Raw genomic sequence first — 13,847 nt, 5'->3', positions numbered from 1 at the left:
TGGCTTTAAACCTGCAGGTTTGTTTCAGTGACTCTGAGCTGCAGCTACGGGGAACATTTTGGTCTGGCAGTGCAGTCACACTTTGTTTAAACTCATAAAAATGTATTCCAAACTGAAGATGTAATTTATCTGGCTGATGTTTGAAGATCTCTGAAAACACATTTAGATTTCATTTTTCATTTGGTGCAGCCATAAACATTTCACTCCAGTTAAACGTAATGGTTTCCTAAATGTGCGGTGTCACGCTGAAGTATGGAGGATGATTATTTCAATGCTGAGGCTTTGTGAGGCGAGAACTAAGTGAACATGATGTCGCCTCACAAACAACGGCGTGTTTCCATCAGCATTTAACTCCGACCGCATTTTAAAATAGAACGTTGACAGCCGACATCTTTACAACGCGATTCGGATACGCCATCATCCTGAAGTGGCGTCCAGCGGCCTGCCGAGCTCTTTGTTGAGGAGCGTCAGGTACTTGCAGTGTTAGAACAGATGAATCCTGGCAGAGGTAGCGAAGCACTTCACCCGGTGAAGAGCTCTCTCAGAACAACACTCGCATTTAAACAACACACCAAACACAACACAGACAACAGGAGGATGCAACGATGATGAGATCATTGCATTCGCCAGATTTCATGAAGTTGTCCGGCACAGCGCCTGATGACTGCACAGACGTGAGGGCGCCGCTGGAAATACTGCATGTGCATTTGTGAGGTTCTTGCGAGCTGCAGCAGCGCATGAGAGGAGGTGATTCTCATACGTATCCCGTTTGTGTTTCAATCAGCCATGATGGAATCGAGCTGGAACCAATTAACGTGATGTGAGGGATCCAGGTGCCTCTGTTTTCGTGTTCTTACTTTAACCGGACTTCTTCCGCATTATGGAGCGACACTCTGGTGACCACTAGGGCTGCAACGATGAGTCGACAAAAATCGATAATAGAAATGGTCGACAATAAATTCCATCGTCGACTCTTGTCGCCAGACGCGTTTTTCCAACAGAGTGAGGCATCTCACTGGATTGTCATCTCTGCTGAGAGTCGCTCATGCGCAGTAGCGCCTCTGTCTCTGAGCGGGAACTTACAGAAATGGCGGCGTCAACGTCAGGTATGCGCACCAAAACTTCTCAAGTTTGGGAGCCTTTTAGCCTGGATACGGCGAATAAAAGACTACGAGTGAAGGTTGCTAAGCAGACATGGTGTCATGGCGGTGATGCAGGAACATTTAAAGAAGCACCATCGGGCAGTTGAACGCAGCGCAGTCTGACTCGCCTCGGTGAGGTTCAAGGAACAATCAAGCAGGACGGTTTTTTAGGACACATTGGACATTTTAGAATTTTTTTTCACTGTAAAAGAGAGCTCTGGCGTTTGAGACTGTGCCTGACAAACGTGTTTTAAATTACATGCATGAACACTGGGCCTCATTGGTTTTAGACAGGACATTTTTATTGAACTTTTGTACGAATCCACAGTGTTCAATAAAAGATGTTTTTCATTGTACCATCTTTCTTGTGTTTATTATCATTTGCTACATAATTAAATCAACTTCATGCTAAATTTAAGAAAAAATTGATAATTATCCGATTAGTCGACTAATCGTTTCAATAGTCGGTGACGAGTCGACTATTAAAATAGTCGTTAGTTGCAGCCCTGACCACCTCTGCCACTCCCAGCTCTGCCACTCAGGGATGGTGCCGTGAGGCTGCTGGGACTGGCGGGATCGTAGATGAACGTCACTCACTCCTGACAGTAAACATTACTTGCATCATTCATAAGCAAGTAAAATGCGAGATGCTGAATTCACTCTCTGCTAATATTTCAATTCAGAGCACCTGGTAGCTGGTTGTGGTAGCAGGGTGTCCTGTGTGTACCAGGCGTGTGTCCACTAGCGTCACTTAACCAACCCGCTGCCTTCCTGGCTCCTGTTCCCACTGGCTGGCTGAGCTGACCTCTGTCCACTGGAGGAAGGAGCCTGGCTGAGCTGACCTCTGTCCACTGGAGGAAGGAGCCTGGCTGAGCTGACCTCTGTCCACTGGAGGAAGGAGCCTGGCTGAGCTAATGGCTTCACCCACTTGAACAACAGCAGCTGCCTGAACACATCACAATTACTCTTTATTTAATTAGTGCACTTTGAGACCTCGTCTCTCTCTCTCTCTCTCTCACACACACACACACACACGTGCACGCAGTGAAGCTTTAGGAAGTGATGTTAGTAATGAAAATAACTTCACATCTTTGTGACGTCACGGTAGGAAGAGGAGAACTGAAGTGTCCTGCTCTGGCCTGCCCTCTAGTGGACGTGTTGCATGTGATCCCTGCAAATACTCAGTCACATCCATGGCAGTGCAGGGCAGCGCGAGCAAAGAGCTTTTTTGTGCCTAACTGAACTCTAACTTTTACTCTTTTACACTTCCGTGTTGCCAGCGGGGCGTGTGACATGTTGTCCTTGCTCATGTGAGATGAGATAACTGTGATAAGGTCTTGATTCTGGACAGGCGACTAGAAATACACACCACCCTGCAAACCAGAGTGGAACCCCTCCACTCTCCCCATCATGGCCAGGGATCCAGACCTGGACTTGCCTGGCTCGCGTAGGTAGCCTGGTAATAGCTGTTCAGGAGACGGGTTCAGGAACCGGTCGGTTCCAATCAATCCACTTCCCTCGTATTGACATGCGAGTCACTTTACACCGAGCATGTTTTCATATCACGGCTGGCAAATCCTTGTACTTGATCATCCCTGACACGTTTAATGTAATAGGTGGAATCAAAGCCCTCCCACTGTATGCTGCCATCGTGATTTATAGGATCGCCAGAGCTTCCAGGAGTGTGGGGCCACCCCCATCAAGGTCAGTCGGACTGTGGGGGAACGTGAGAACACACAGATAGACACGTGGGTGCACTTCCACACACAGGCAGTGCGTGTATGACTGGGAAAGGAAAGCGAAGGGGTGGAATAAAAGAAAGAGAGAGATGAAGATGAGTGAGAGGGAGGTTTGTGGTGAGAGCCCAACAGCCGTACTTTAAGTGGTGTATATGATGTGTAATATCTGGTCTACGACGCCGTTCCGGCACCATTACATCATGGCACGATTTCTCAAACCACGGCAGCCTGCATCCATCCGCAGCTATCAGGTGATATCTTGTTCACCAGACAATTTGGATGCCATAACATTACAAGGACGATCCCTCAGCGCACGTAGGCGCGCATACATCAGGAACGCTGAAGTATCTGATGGCAAACACTTCCTCAGCTCACTGTTTTATGAGGGATCAAGGGCAGGCGTGGCCATTAGGACACATTACCTGTCTTTTAAAATGTAAAGCAGTCCATTCATCATGGGCCTGGAACTGCTGAACCAGGAGTGTTGCAGTGACAATTCAGCGTGCACGTCGTGGTGTGCAGGGGAAGACATTAGGAGCAGGGGTGGAGCCTATCCCAGCTGACACTGGGCGAGAGGCGGGGTCACCAGTCCGTTGCAGGACCATCAGGAGCAATTCGGGGTTCAGTATCTTGCTCAAGGACACTTGGACATGGTCACCAAGGGAAGTGGGGATTGAACCAGCGACCTTGTGTGTTTAAGCAACAAGTTCATTGTTCTTTAGATTACAGGCTGCACGGTTGAATCGTCTAGTGACGATCCGCAATATTCTCATTGGTCTATTATTAAGCACATTAACGCACCTGTAAAGGTGTGTTCACACCAAACGCGACGCGGTGTGAACGCACCTTTACAGGTGCGTTAATGTGCTTAATAATAGAGAATGAGTGAAAGGTGCGTTCAGAGTGGAGTGCAGTACAACAGTCATGCCAGCAGGTGGGGCTTTCGTTGGTGCTGTCTACCTATTTGTGGTGTCTGTGCTCTGCCAGCAGAGGTCGTGCTTCACCACCAATCTTAGGGTGTCTTAATGGTGCCGCTGTGTTTAGGTTGTAGGAGTAGGACGTAGCGGTAGGTCGTAGCAGGAGGACGTAGGTTGCCACTTGGCAATTCGGACGCAGCCTGGGTGTCCGAATGGTGCCGCCGTGTTTAGGCTGTAGAAGCAGGCTGTAGCGGGAGGTCGTAGCAGGAGGACGTAGGTTGCCACTTGGCGATTCGGACGCAGCCCCGGTAAGAAAGATGGCGCTCACCCGTGTGGAGAAGGTCCCTGGCGTCCCTGGCATCACGATCAAGTCCGCGGCTAGCTGGCTGTTCCCGCCCTCAACGACCAGGATTACCGTCATTCTCGAGGACTTCGCCCGGGCCTTCACCTCCTGCTGGGAGTCATCCAACGGAACCGGACCGGTACCGGAGGTAACTCTGACAGCGTCGAAGATGTTTGGGTTTCTTTCTGTAAATGTTCCGTTCATGTCTGGAGTCAGAGGGACGACTCGGGCGGGAAACTGATCATCAACTCAGATTGAGTCTTGGCTCAGGAAGATCCGTTATTAGTGTAAAAAGAGGAGAGGTCTCCCTCTGGCTTCAACTTGGAATGTTTCTGGTACTCAGATGGTGTTCTGAGCTAGCTGATAGTTGGTGTTCTATGCTAGCTGGTTCTGGTGTTCTAAGCTATCTAGTTCTGGGTGTTCTTTGCTAGCTGGTGTTGTTCTAAGCTAGCATGTGTTGGTGTTTTAAGCTAGCTGGTTCTTGTGTTCTAAGCTAGCATGTGTTGGTGTTCTAAACTAGCTGGTTCTTGTGTTCTAAGCTAGCATGTGTTGGTGTTCTAAGCTAGCTGGTTCTGGTGTTCTAAGCTAGCTGGTTCTGGTGTTCTAAGCTAGCATGTGTTGGTGTTCTAAGCTAGCTGGTTCTGGTGTTCTAAGCTAGCTGGTTCTGGTGTTCTAAGCTAGCATGTGTTGGTGTTCTAAGCTAGCTGGTTCTGGTGTTCTGAGCTAGCTGGTGTTCATGTGGTTTTGCTGGTAGTGGGATGACACAGACGTCTGTCCCTGACTTTGCTGTGTATGACCTGAGTCTGTTGTACATGTGACTTGTTTTCACGGCCCTTGGCGTGTTGGTTGGGATCACCGGTACCTGGGTTATTGGATCATGGTTGATGACGGTTGTTTGAGTCCATGTTAGATGTTTGACTAACTAACAGAAACATTCCAAGATTCTGTCAGGCTCAGACCTGTCGGGCACCCCGGCGACAGCCGACCTGTTACAACGTCTCGACAAATGAGAACCATAATGGTTTCCAATGTAACCTGTCAGCTGTCTCACGGTAGAATGGATCAATACAGCATCACGCGCTAGGATGTGTCATGATCAAGTGCTTAAATGCAGGGATTGCAGACAAATAGTGTGAAGACACTGAACCTCTTTTTGAGATGTAACAGCTGTCTGATGAAAGCTGGTCTGGATTTATGTGTTTACTTAAAAAAAAACCACACACACACACAACAAATAAGAGGCATTCAGATAGAACGGAGCAAACACATAAAGGTTACGGGAACACAGGAGGTCAATGAAAAGACCAGTTCATTCATCTCCTTGTGATTCGTGCTCATCCTGTTCAGGGTCACAGGTTCCATTTGATTAGAGACAAAAACTGGAGGTTATCCAGAGTTTCCCCCTAAAGGCAACCAAAGGGACGAGGAGGAGCAGCAGGAACTGACATCCACACACACACGCACACACACACACACACATCCAGACTTGGTGTGTGTTGTTAAAGCAAACATCTGTACTGTTAGAGGAACATGTCTGTTGGGTGTTTTGTGGCTAAAAACACAGACAGCAAAAAAAAAAAAAAAACGCCCCGCAGGTCAAATTTGGCTGAACACAGAAAGATGGGAATCCAGCGAGAGCACACCTGGAGCGCCGCTGAGCTCCCGCACATCTGCAGTGAGCATTGAGAGGCGTCATTAATGGATGTAGTTCACTGTTGACTGAACCCATGATGAGAGAAACAGGTCGGCTCAAATTCCAGTTCGCGTCTGCTGATATTCCCTCCCATACCAGAGCCTCCTGTCCTTGGTGCTGCCAGTACTGATGTTGTTGTTAGCCTCGTGTTTAATGCCCTTCTACCACACAGCTCTTTATCAAAGAGCAAAATATACACAAATGCATCAAGTTTAATTGTATTCGAGAGCAGAGTATTTGAACTGTGTCTGTCCATCTGCTTCTCTTCTCTTCAGCGCTCTTGAGTTAATTCTTTCTAATTGATTTTTTTTTTTTTGTACTTTGCTTCCTGTCCTGGTCAGTGTCGGACCCGGTCCTCGTGTCTATAATCCTCTCCTGCAGCCCTCGTGTTCTCCCACTTGTGTCTTGTTGTTGTGTTTGGACATTCGTTGGGTCAAAGAACTCGGGCTGATGAGAAGTGAAAGCTAATTGGTCGTTGCAGTACTGGAGAAATGGAAAATGGAGGTTAGACTGAAGTCCAAATATGCAGAAACGTTTGGCTCCACACTTCCTCTGTGGTCATCTCTGCTGATGTTCTGCGCTTGTTGTTCTGGGCTGCTTCCACTGATCTATTTGGTCCAAAATGGCAGCAGCATCGTTGTCTAAACAGCACTGGACTGCTTCCTCTCGGGCCTGTAGGCTCTGGTTTGGTTTGGTTTCAGTCATAGTTGGAGCAAGCAGCAACAGGATGAAGTGGTGGACTGTTCTGATCTGGGCCGCATCATTTCTGTGCGTTGTAGCCAGGTTGACATCTTAATCACACTTCAATCCAGAGCTTTTGCTGCATTTTTGCAACATGTGCAAGAGTCAAACTTTATTATTCATGTGAAAAAACCTCAATGTACCAACATGACAGGAGCGTTTCATGTTCTACTCTTGAAGTTGACTTGTAAGTTTCAGCTTTAGTTGATTTTTCTGTTATTAAAGTGAAATCAAGGTCTTTGATTCCTGCCTGTAACATGTTTTACACTGGTTTCCAACCGGGGTGGTGTTGACAGAGCCCTTATTAGCCTCCCTCGCCTTCACACATGCTCCTGCGTCGGCTCTCTACATACGTGTTTGATCTCCTTTGGGGAATAAGCCTACATTTATGAACAAACTGAGCATCGCCAAAAGAGCGATCATCATATCTGCATGAATATTTCAGAATCTGTATGTATTGCGGTTCTCGCGTTAAGAGGGTGCAGCTGAGAACATTCCAGCACTGATATGAAGGGAACGTGGCCAATCTGAGCCAACTTGAAAGCAAATCAGAGAAAATACTCAAAGGCTACAAGGGAAAAAAGGATACATAGACAGGGTTTATTTTCATAATGGGCTCTCTGGGGTGAAAAGAAAGTATTAAACATGAATTGGGAGTGGGCAATGAATATTTTATTTAAGCAGTCTAAATTGGGTCGGACTGTTTTCTATTAAAATATATCAGAGAGTGATGGTAATGGCCTGACTTATGGTGGCAGAGAGAGGAGAATCACATCAGACTGACAGAGATGGAGGAAGAGACAGAAACAAGAGAGGGCAGTTTTCATTCAGGTGTCCTCAACCTTTCAAATATCTTGAAATTCCTTTGAATACACAGTCGCTGGCATGCATAAATACATCAGAACACCCAACAGCCACCTTCAATTCACCCTCACACCATTTATGAGTCAATATTTTTCTGAAATAGTAACGTTCTTATCACACAATCACCCTCCAATTCTGTTTTAGTGAATTTGTTAGCTAACCGTTAATTCAGCTGTGTTGGATTTCTTTAACGGGGCCTGTGGTATTTCTTTCCCTCCTGCATCACTCCTTTGCGACTCTAGAATGCAGGAAGAGCCAGCCATGTATGTTTAGCTTAGAGCTACTGGAGACTGATGGCTAACAACTGGTAAACTGTCCAAAGAATCCGTGAGCAAAGCCTCCAGGTCGTCTGGTGTAATCCACGCCCTCTTGGTCCAGCTGGATGCTCAGGAATCCACAAACACTTGGATTTGAGTTCAGAATGAACAAGCAGACTTCTACTGGTCTGCCTGTGTGAGGCAGCGACATTCACTGCTTCCTCTGAGTCAGGTATTAGCAGGCTATTGTTGATTTAAGATTCGGAGCAGCTCCGTGATTCATACAGCGTTCACCACCTTTACTAGTGGCTGTCTGAAGACATGGCGGCGGCGGCATCTCCTGGATGGTTCACTCACTTCCTCTCTGCGTGGAGGAGCTTAGCATCTGACAGGGTGTGACACGAATCAAGCAACAAACCTCCTGTGTACATCATTGTTGCTGTGCTTATGAAATTGGTAATTAATTAGCTGCTTGTATATGTTGGCACACTTCTGTCACCCTGGAAATGTTCCTGTTATGCCAATAAAGCATGTTTGATTTTGAATGGTTGAATGGTACAAGGAGAAGAGGAGAGAGACAGAAAGAGGTGGGAGGATGACAAACTGTTTCCATCATCATCCTCCAGGCAAGAGGAGGCTGCATGCTTACATAAGAATACACACACGCGTGCACGCACACGCACACGCACACACACACACACACACACACACACACAGAGTTTGTGTTTGTTTATATGCAGATCAGTAAATGAAACTGGCCTATGGAGCAAAGTACTGTGGGAGGGCATGGCAAACATATTATGGCATTATCTTGTAATGACACATTGTTGTTTGCATGTGTGTCTGAAAATAGAGCATCTCTGATCTCCATCGCAACACCGGCGGTACAGTAGTAAGTGTGTGTCTGTGTGTGTGAGATTGTGCTTCAGATGAAGAAACAGACACCCTTCATCATTGGAACAATAAAAAAAAAAAAAGCAGATGGTAGAAATTTTCTGTGAAATTATATTTATTTAATTTATTTGACAGTTTCTTCTGCTGCTCTGAGGTTTGTGGGATCTCGATTGTGAGATCAAACTATTTCCCGTCCCGCTGCTCACCACTCACATCTTAACTATTGTCATTTTCTGTGTCGGACCAGAAGCAATCAAAGAGCTGCAGTCTGGAACAGCCGTCCCAGACAATCCCCTGCAGCCCCTCCAGCTATCAGTGGTACCTTGAATATGAATCCCCCCCCCCCCTCCCCCCTATTTTTTTGTGGAACTACATCTCCACTTGAAACAACACCAGCAGAAATGTGAAATTTGAACAGATGCTGACAACAATTGGCACAATTTAATTCTTGAACGTAATAATGTCAATTAGTAGCCGCAAGTATTCAGACACCTCTTGATTGGCTCCACGCGTTTGATGAAAGGTAATAAAATTTCCTTTCATCAGTTAAGAAAGCGTAAATAGCTGGTAATCATGGCTGGTGTCTGTAGTCTCAGCAGTGTTCGACTGTAGAGATTGATGGTGCCATTTGTTTTCCCACCTGTTACAAGGTTCCTGGTGAGGGAACCTTCCTCTCATTCGTGTATGACTCAATAATTGCCACCATTAGTGTTTAATTTATAGTAATTACTTTGTAATGAATGTTCAGTCATTTACCTCCGGTGACAACACAGTATTGGCAGCCACATCTGTTGCCCAGAGGTCAGCATTGACAGGCCAGAGTTGAGCGAGGCTGGTTCACTACCTGCTGCTACGAGTGTTGGAGGTTTAGCCTCACTGGAAAACCTTGACCTCTAAACCCAAAGGTTACAGGTACAATGTCGCTGCTTTTCCACCACATGGTGCCAGCTAGTCAATCTCTCTTGGTGCCAGGCCTCGATGTACCTGGCTTTCATCGTGATGCCACAGGATGATGATGTCATCTTCAACACAACACACTCCTGGGTCTCTGAGGAACATCTGCACCTCCTCAGCGGACCACGCTGTGGTTCTGCTGGCCGCCATGTGTGACCGTGATAGGAGTTCAGCTGTGATTGATCAGCTCACTTGGAGTGAGGATCCATTAAAAAGTAGCAGGTACTGCCCTCACCTCTGCTCAGTGCTGATGCAGCGCTGGCAGAGTAACTACTTCGTTTTGATGAAAAATTGAAAGATCTGGACATCAATTGAAGAAATTGATCGCACCCTTGCCCTTTGACCCTATGAGTGCACGTCGCTTGAAAATGAAGAGTTGCAAGTAAGTGGAGGACAGAGATAAAACTGAGCAGACTTTCACTGAACAGCTCATCTATTTATCCACATTTACTGAAATCGATGAAGTGAAATGTTTGAAATGCTCGTAACAGAGAAACGGATAGATTCAATTAATTTAGATAAACTGATTGTAAAACATGTACCTTATTTGTTTTTGATTGGCAGCTCTTGTGAACCTGGTAAATGCCCATTTAGAGCTTTGGCATAATGTAGGGAACCTAAATCAGTCAGAGGGAAGAGCAGTTGTCTAGTCGTCAGAGACGTCCTGGTTGATCCCCTGGAGGTCCTAACGCACCTTCAGCAAGACGTAGAACCCTCAATTCCATCTGTGGCCACTGTGAAAAGGATCTGTCCAGACTAGAACTCATGCAGTTCCACCGTGAGACCTCATGGAGGGTCAGCCAGGGTTGTATGTAGAGAACATTTTTGAACGGCATGATTGACTTTGAGAGTCTAACTGGAGTGACTGCCGTTGCTCCAGGTTGAACCAGTTCTTCAGCAACACTTTAACGCCACTCCTCCATCTTCATAATCTTTGAAAATCGTGTTGATGTGTCGCACCCTGCAGCTCTTCATAAAGCGTATTCTCTCATGGCATTTTTCTTGGACGGCGCCGTCGCACACTTGAGCCTGAAGCACGGTGACATGTTTAGCTTCATCGCGTCACGTCTACAGGCCTCTATAAGCCTCTGATCGACGCGTCCGGTTCACTTGTTTCTGGGGAAATGTTCAAAGCAAAAGTCTAGTGACACCTTCCATCATGCTCCCTGCAGATAACGAGAGAGGAATCACATTTGTCTGAAGACAATGTAACACTCCTATACGGCCTATAGGGAACACACTCCAATTCAGAAATGTCATCAGTGCCACTAGACAGGAAAATGGGCAGAAACCCAGAGTTATGGGCAATGCAGCAGGTTACGGGTGATGATGTTTTTTTGGTGAGCTTCTTCTTCTTATTTCTCATGTTGTAATTTATTGATATCACTTTACTTATTTTTTACTTACTCATATTTGTCAATCTTTTTTGTCATGATGGTAAATTTGGAGCTCTTTTCAATGAATACTTAATTTACTTGCTGTCTTATTTGAATCGAATCGTTACCAAATTTTCTCTTCTTTAATCATTCATTAGTCTCCAGTTTTCTAGATCTGTTTCTAACATTTGAATCTCTTCTGTTTGGTCAATCACTCCCAAAGTACTTTGTATTTCAAGGTTTATTTGTCTGAAAGATGCCAGATCAGTAAAACTAGATTGACTGATTGGATGTAGGAACTTATATCGACTGAGTTAAAAAAAAAAAGAAAAAAAGAATGAAAATAAAAGTATGAGAGCTGCTGTGTCGGACTGTGAGTTACATTCTAAAAATATACATGAAAATGCTGAGCTAAAATACTTAAAACAGACCTTGAATCTCAGCTTGTGGACTCCCTGATGGGCCTTGCTCTCGTATATCCTCCATCCTGTTGTTAAGGAAGTTACTAAATAAAGAATATTTATGTCCCCCCCTGCGAGCCCAGCTCGAGGACGTACTTTAGACACAGACAAGTTTGAAACAGACTATGGCAACTGCTGGTCCCAAGCCAGCCCACTGAGATGTTTACGGTCTGTAAAAAGCAGTCTTGACCTTGTAATTTCCAGTGCAGGCCCTCAATAAGAAATGAGAAACAGAGAGTGAGAGAAGAGGACAGAGGGACAGAAAGAGACAGGTAGAACTGTGGCGTGCAAGTGGAATGTCGCGGGGGATGGCGTATTTGTGAGTGTGGGCTTGCTTTAATAATTGAAGAGGAATCCAAACATGAGCACGCTCTTTCATTATTTACATGCACTGCATTTAACACACACACACACACACACACAAAATGCCAAATTTAATGTATTCTGTATACCAAAAAGTCAGTCAAAAAGAAAAGGCCATGCATTTTTAAGAAATGCGAAGATACACAGCAAGAGAAGGAACAAGGAAGAATGGAGGTATAAAGGTGAATCACAGCACCAGACACAGATATTAAGAGAGAGCAGCTTTGCAGGAAACATATTAAACTTTTATAAAACTTTTTCTGAATGTTTACCTTCCCTCTTAGTGCCCCTCTGTGTGACATCAATAGAGCACTTCACAGTGCTTCAAAATGCCACACGTAATACCACAGACGAACACACAAACAAAGCAAGTTTTGAAGTGATCTGGCTCATGAAATGCTAATATATTTCCCGACGTACAAAGCTAGAAGTTCCTTTCAGGGCTACCTACTCAGGACAGTCGTAGAGGAAACGCAGCAGAGTTTCATTCCATGCAGTTTGAAGCTGAGTGGATGGTTTGTTGTGATGAGTATGAAGAAAACCCCAGACTGTGTTGACAGATCAATGTCCCTGAATGAGAGCATGTAGATGGTGAATGGATTGGGCCCAAGGATGGAGCCCTGGGGCTCACCCTGGTTGACTGAGGCGTGGGTGGATGCTCGGATTGTAATTTGACTCATTTACCACATACACACACACACACACACACAGATAGTGGGAGCTACCACGCAAGGTGCAAACCCACTCATTACTAGTCGGCCACTCTTCCTCCTCAGCCATACCAAAAGGTTTCCCAGTGGAGAGTTCTGAGCGCGAGTGAGAGCTGTACCACTAATGTCTCTTCTCCTTGGTGGTGACACCAGCGCTTGACGAGGATGGTGTGTGATCGTGTCAAAGGCAGCAAGGAGGTCAGGGTGGATGAGAACACTAATGTGGCCTGAGTCAGCAGGGATGAGAAGGTCACTGGTGATTCTGACTCGGCGTTCTGTGGTGTGGTCTGAAGGCAGACAGCAGAGGTTCATGGTTGGCTCAGCAGTGGCTGCCAAGAACCAATCATGAACCATGAGACAGGCTGTCTGGTCAGTGGCTTAGAGTCACAGAGCATGGCTGCGTTATAACAATTAGATATAGTTCAAATTCACAAAAATGGATTGTGCCCTTTGTAATTTCAATGACATTTTAGATTTTTCAGCTGACAGCAACTGCCTGCTATGCTGGAGACGTAGAGAGGTGAGAGTGAATCGATCGCTGAGCCAAAAGTTAGTGTAAAGGTGGCAGATGCTCCGCTGCAGGTTCACATGCATCACCTCTCACTTTCATACATAAATATAAAAATATCCACATCAGAAAAGAGCATACAAGATATCAAAAGAGAAACAATAAGTGCAAATATTTGTGCAATTATTTTGCTTCAATTAGCAACTCTCCAAACGTGCAAAACCTCTAAAATAGACTGTCCTCTCACTGCCAGAGGACTGTTTGGTTCCTCTGGGTATGTGCAGGCATAGCTTGGTGTGTCTGTCAGTTCTGCCATTCTATATATTTGTGCATAAATGGCTAGCAGCCAGTTAGCATGCACCACTAGCGTAACCATGTTGCTGTATGGGAGGAGCAGCACCAGATAGCAGCTGTGTTTAGAGTGAATGAGGGTGAAAGCAGCCAACTGTGGCTACAGTTTGACTGGAGAATGAACGCCGATCGTGTGTCCTTCTGCATTGAAGACAAGAGCCGTGTGTCCGTGGGTTTTTACTGTAGGTGATACATGCCGATAGCATTGACAGAACACTATCAGTGTAAACCTTCAAACCTGGAGTGTCATTAGCTGGACGTCTGATAAACGACTCCAAAAATTATATGTAGTTTTGTGAAGATTCAGTGAGATTTAATTGTATGAATTAGAAATGCTGCTTCCAAAACCGATGCATTTGATGAAGGGAAGGAAGCCCTGGTGGTGCGTGTGTGTGTGTGTGTGTGTGTGTGTGTGTGTGTGTGTGTGTGTGGGTGTGGGTGAGTGGTTGTATAATCAATATGACTTTTCCTCGTCCTGTTAAGTTAGTTAATTTTCAATGCACATCTGTTTCTCTCTAGAACAGCAGGGGTCAG

General features: G+C 45.7%; 1 protein-coding gene and 1 long non-coding RNA gene across 6 annotated transcripts in view; one reads left to right on the top strand and one right to left on the bottom strand.

Moving 5' to 3' along the window:
* Positions 1 to 13,847, bottom strand: part of lrfn5a (leucine rich repeat and fibronectin type III domain containing 5a) — a 100,496-nt gene that overhangs the window by 25,233 nt on the left and 61,416 nt on the right. The window contains exon 1 of one of the 3 annotated variants that reach the window (XM_086182520.1): positions 4,127 to 4,439. The exons of the other annotated variants lie outside the window; for them this stretch is intronic. Within the exon in view, the coding sequence (XP_086038646.1) occupies positions 4,127 to 4,345 (219 nt within the window). The 5' untranslated portion in view covers positions 4,346 to 4,439. Of the gene's footprint in view, positions 1 to 4,126; positions 4,440 to 13,847 lie in introns of those variants that run through there. 3 annotated transcript variants of the gene reach the window in all.
* Positions 3,907 to 13,847, top strand: part of LOC147246916 (uncharacterized) — a 148,873-nt gene continuing 138,932 nt past the window's right edge. For all 3 annotated transcript variants that reach the window (XR_015109749.1, XR_015109747.1, XR_015109748.1), the window contains exon 1: positions 3,907 to 4,289. This is a non-coding gene — a long non-coding RNA (uncharacterized LOC147246916). The remainder of the gene's footprint in view (positions 4,290 to 13,847) is intronic.

This window comes from Aulostomus chinensis, chromosome 17, assembly GCF_037954235.1.
Source record: "Aulostomus chinensis isolate RoL2024-O1b breed Wild chromosome 17, RoL_Achi_v1.0, whole genome shotgun sequence".
NCBI classification, from domain to species: Eukaryota; Metazoa; Chordata; class Actinopteri; order Syngnathiformes; family Aulostomidae; genus Aulostomus; species Aulostomus chinensis.
The sequence above is the reverse complement of the archived record's forward strand: the minus strand, read 5'-3'. Positions and strand labels throughout refer to the sequence as shown.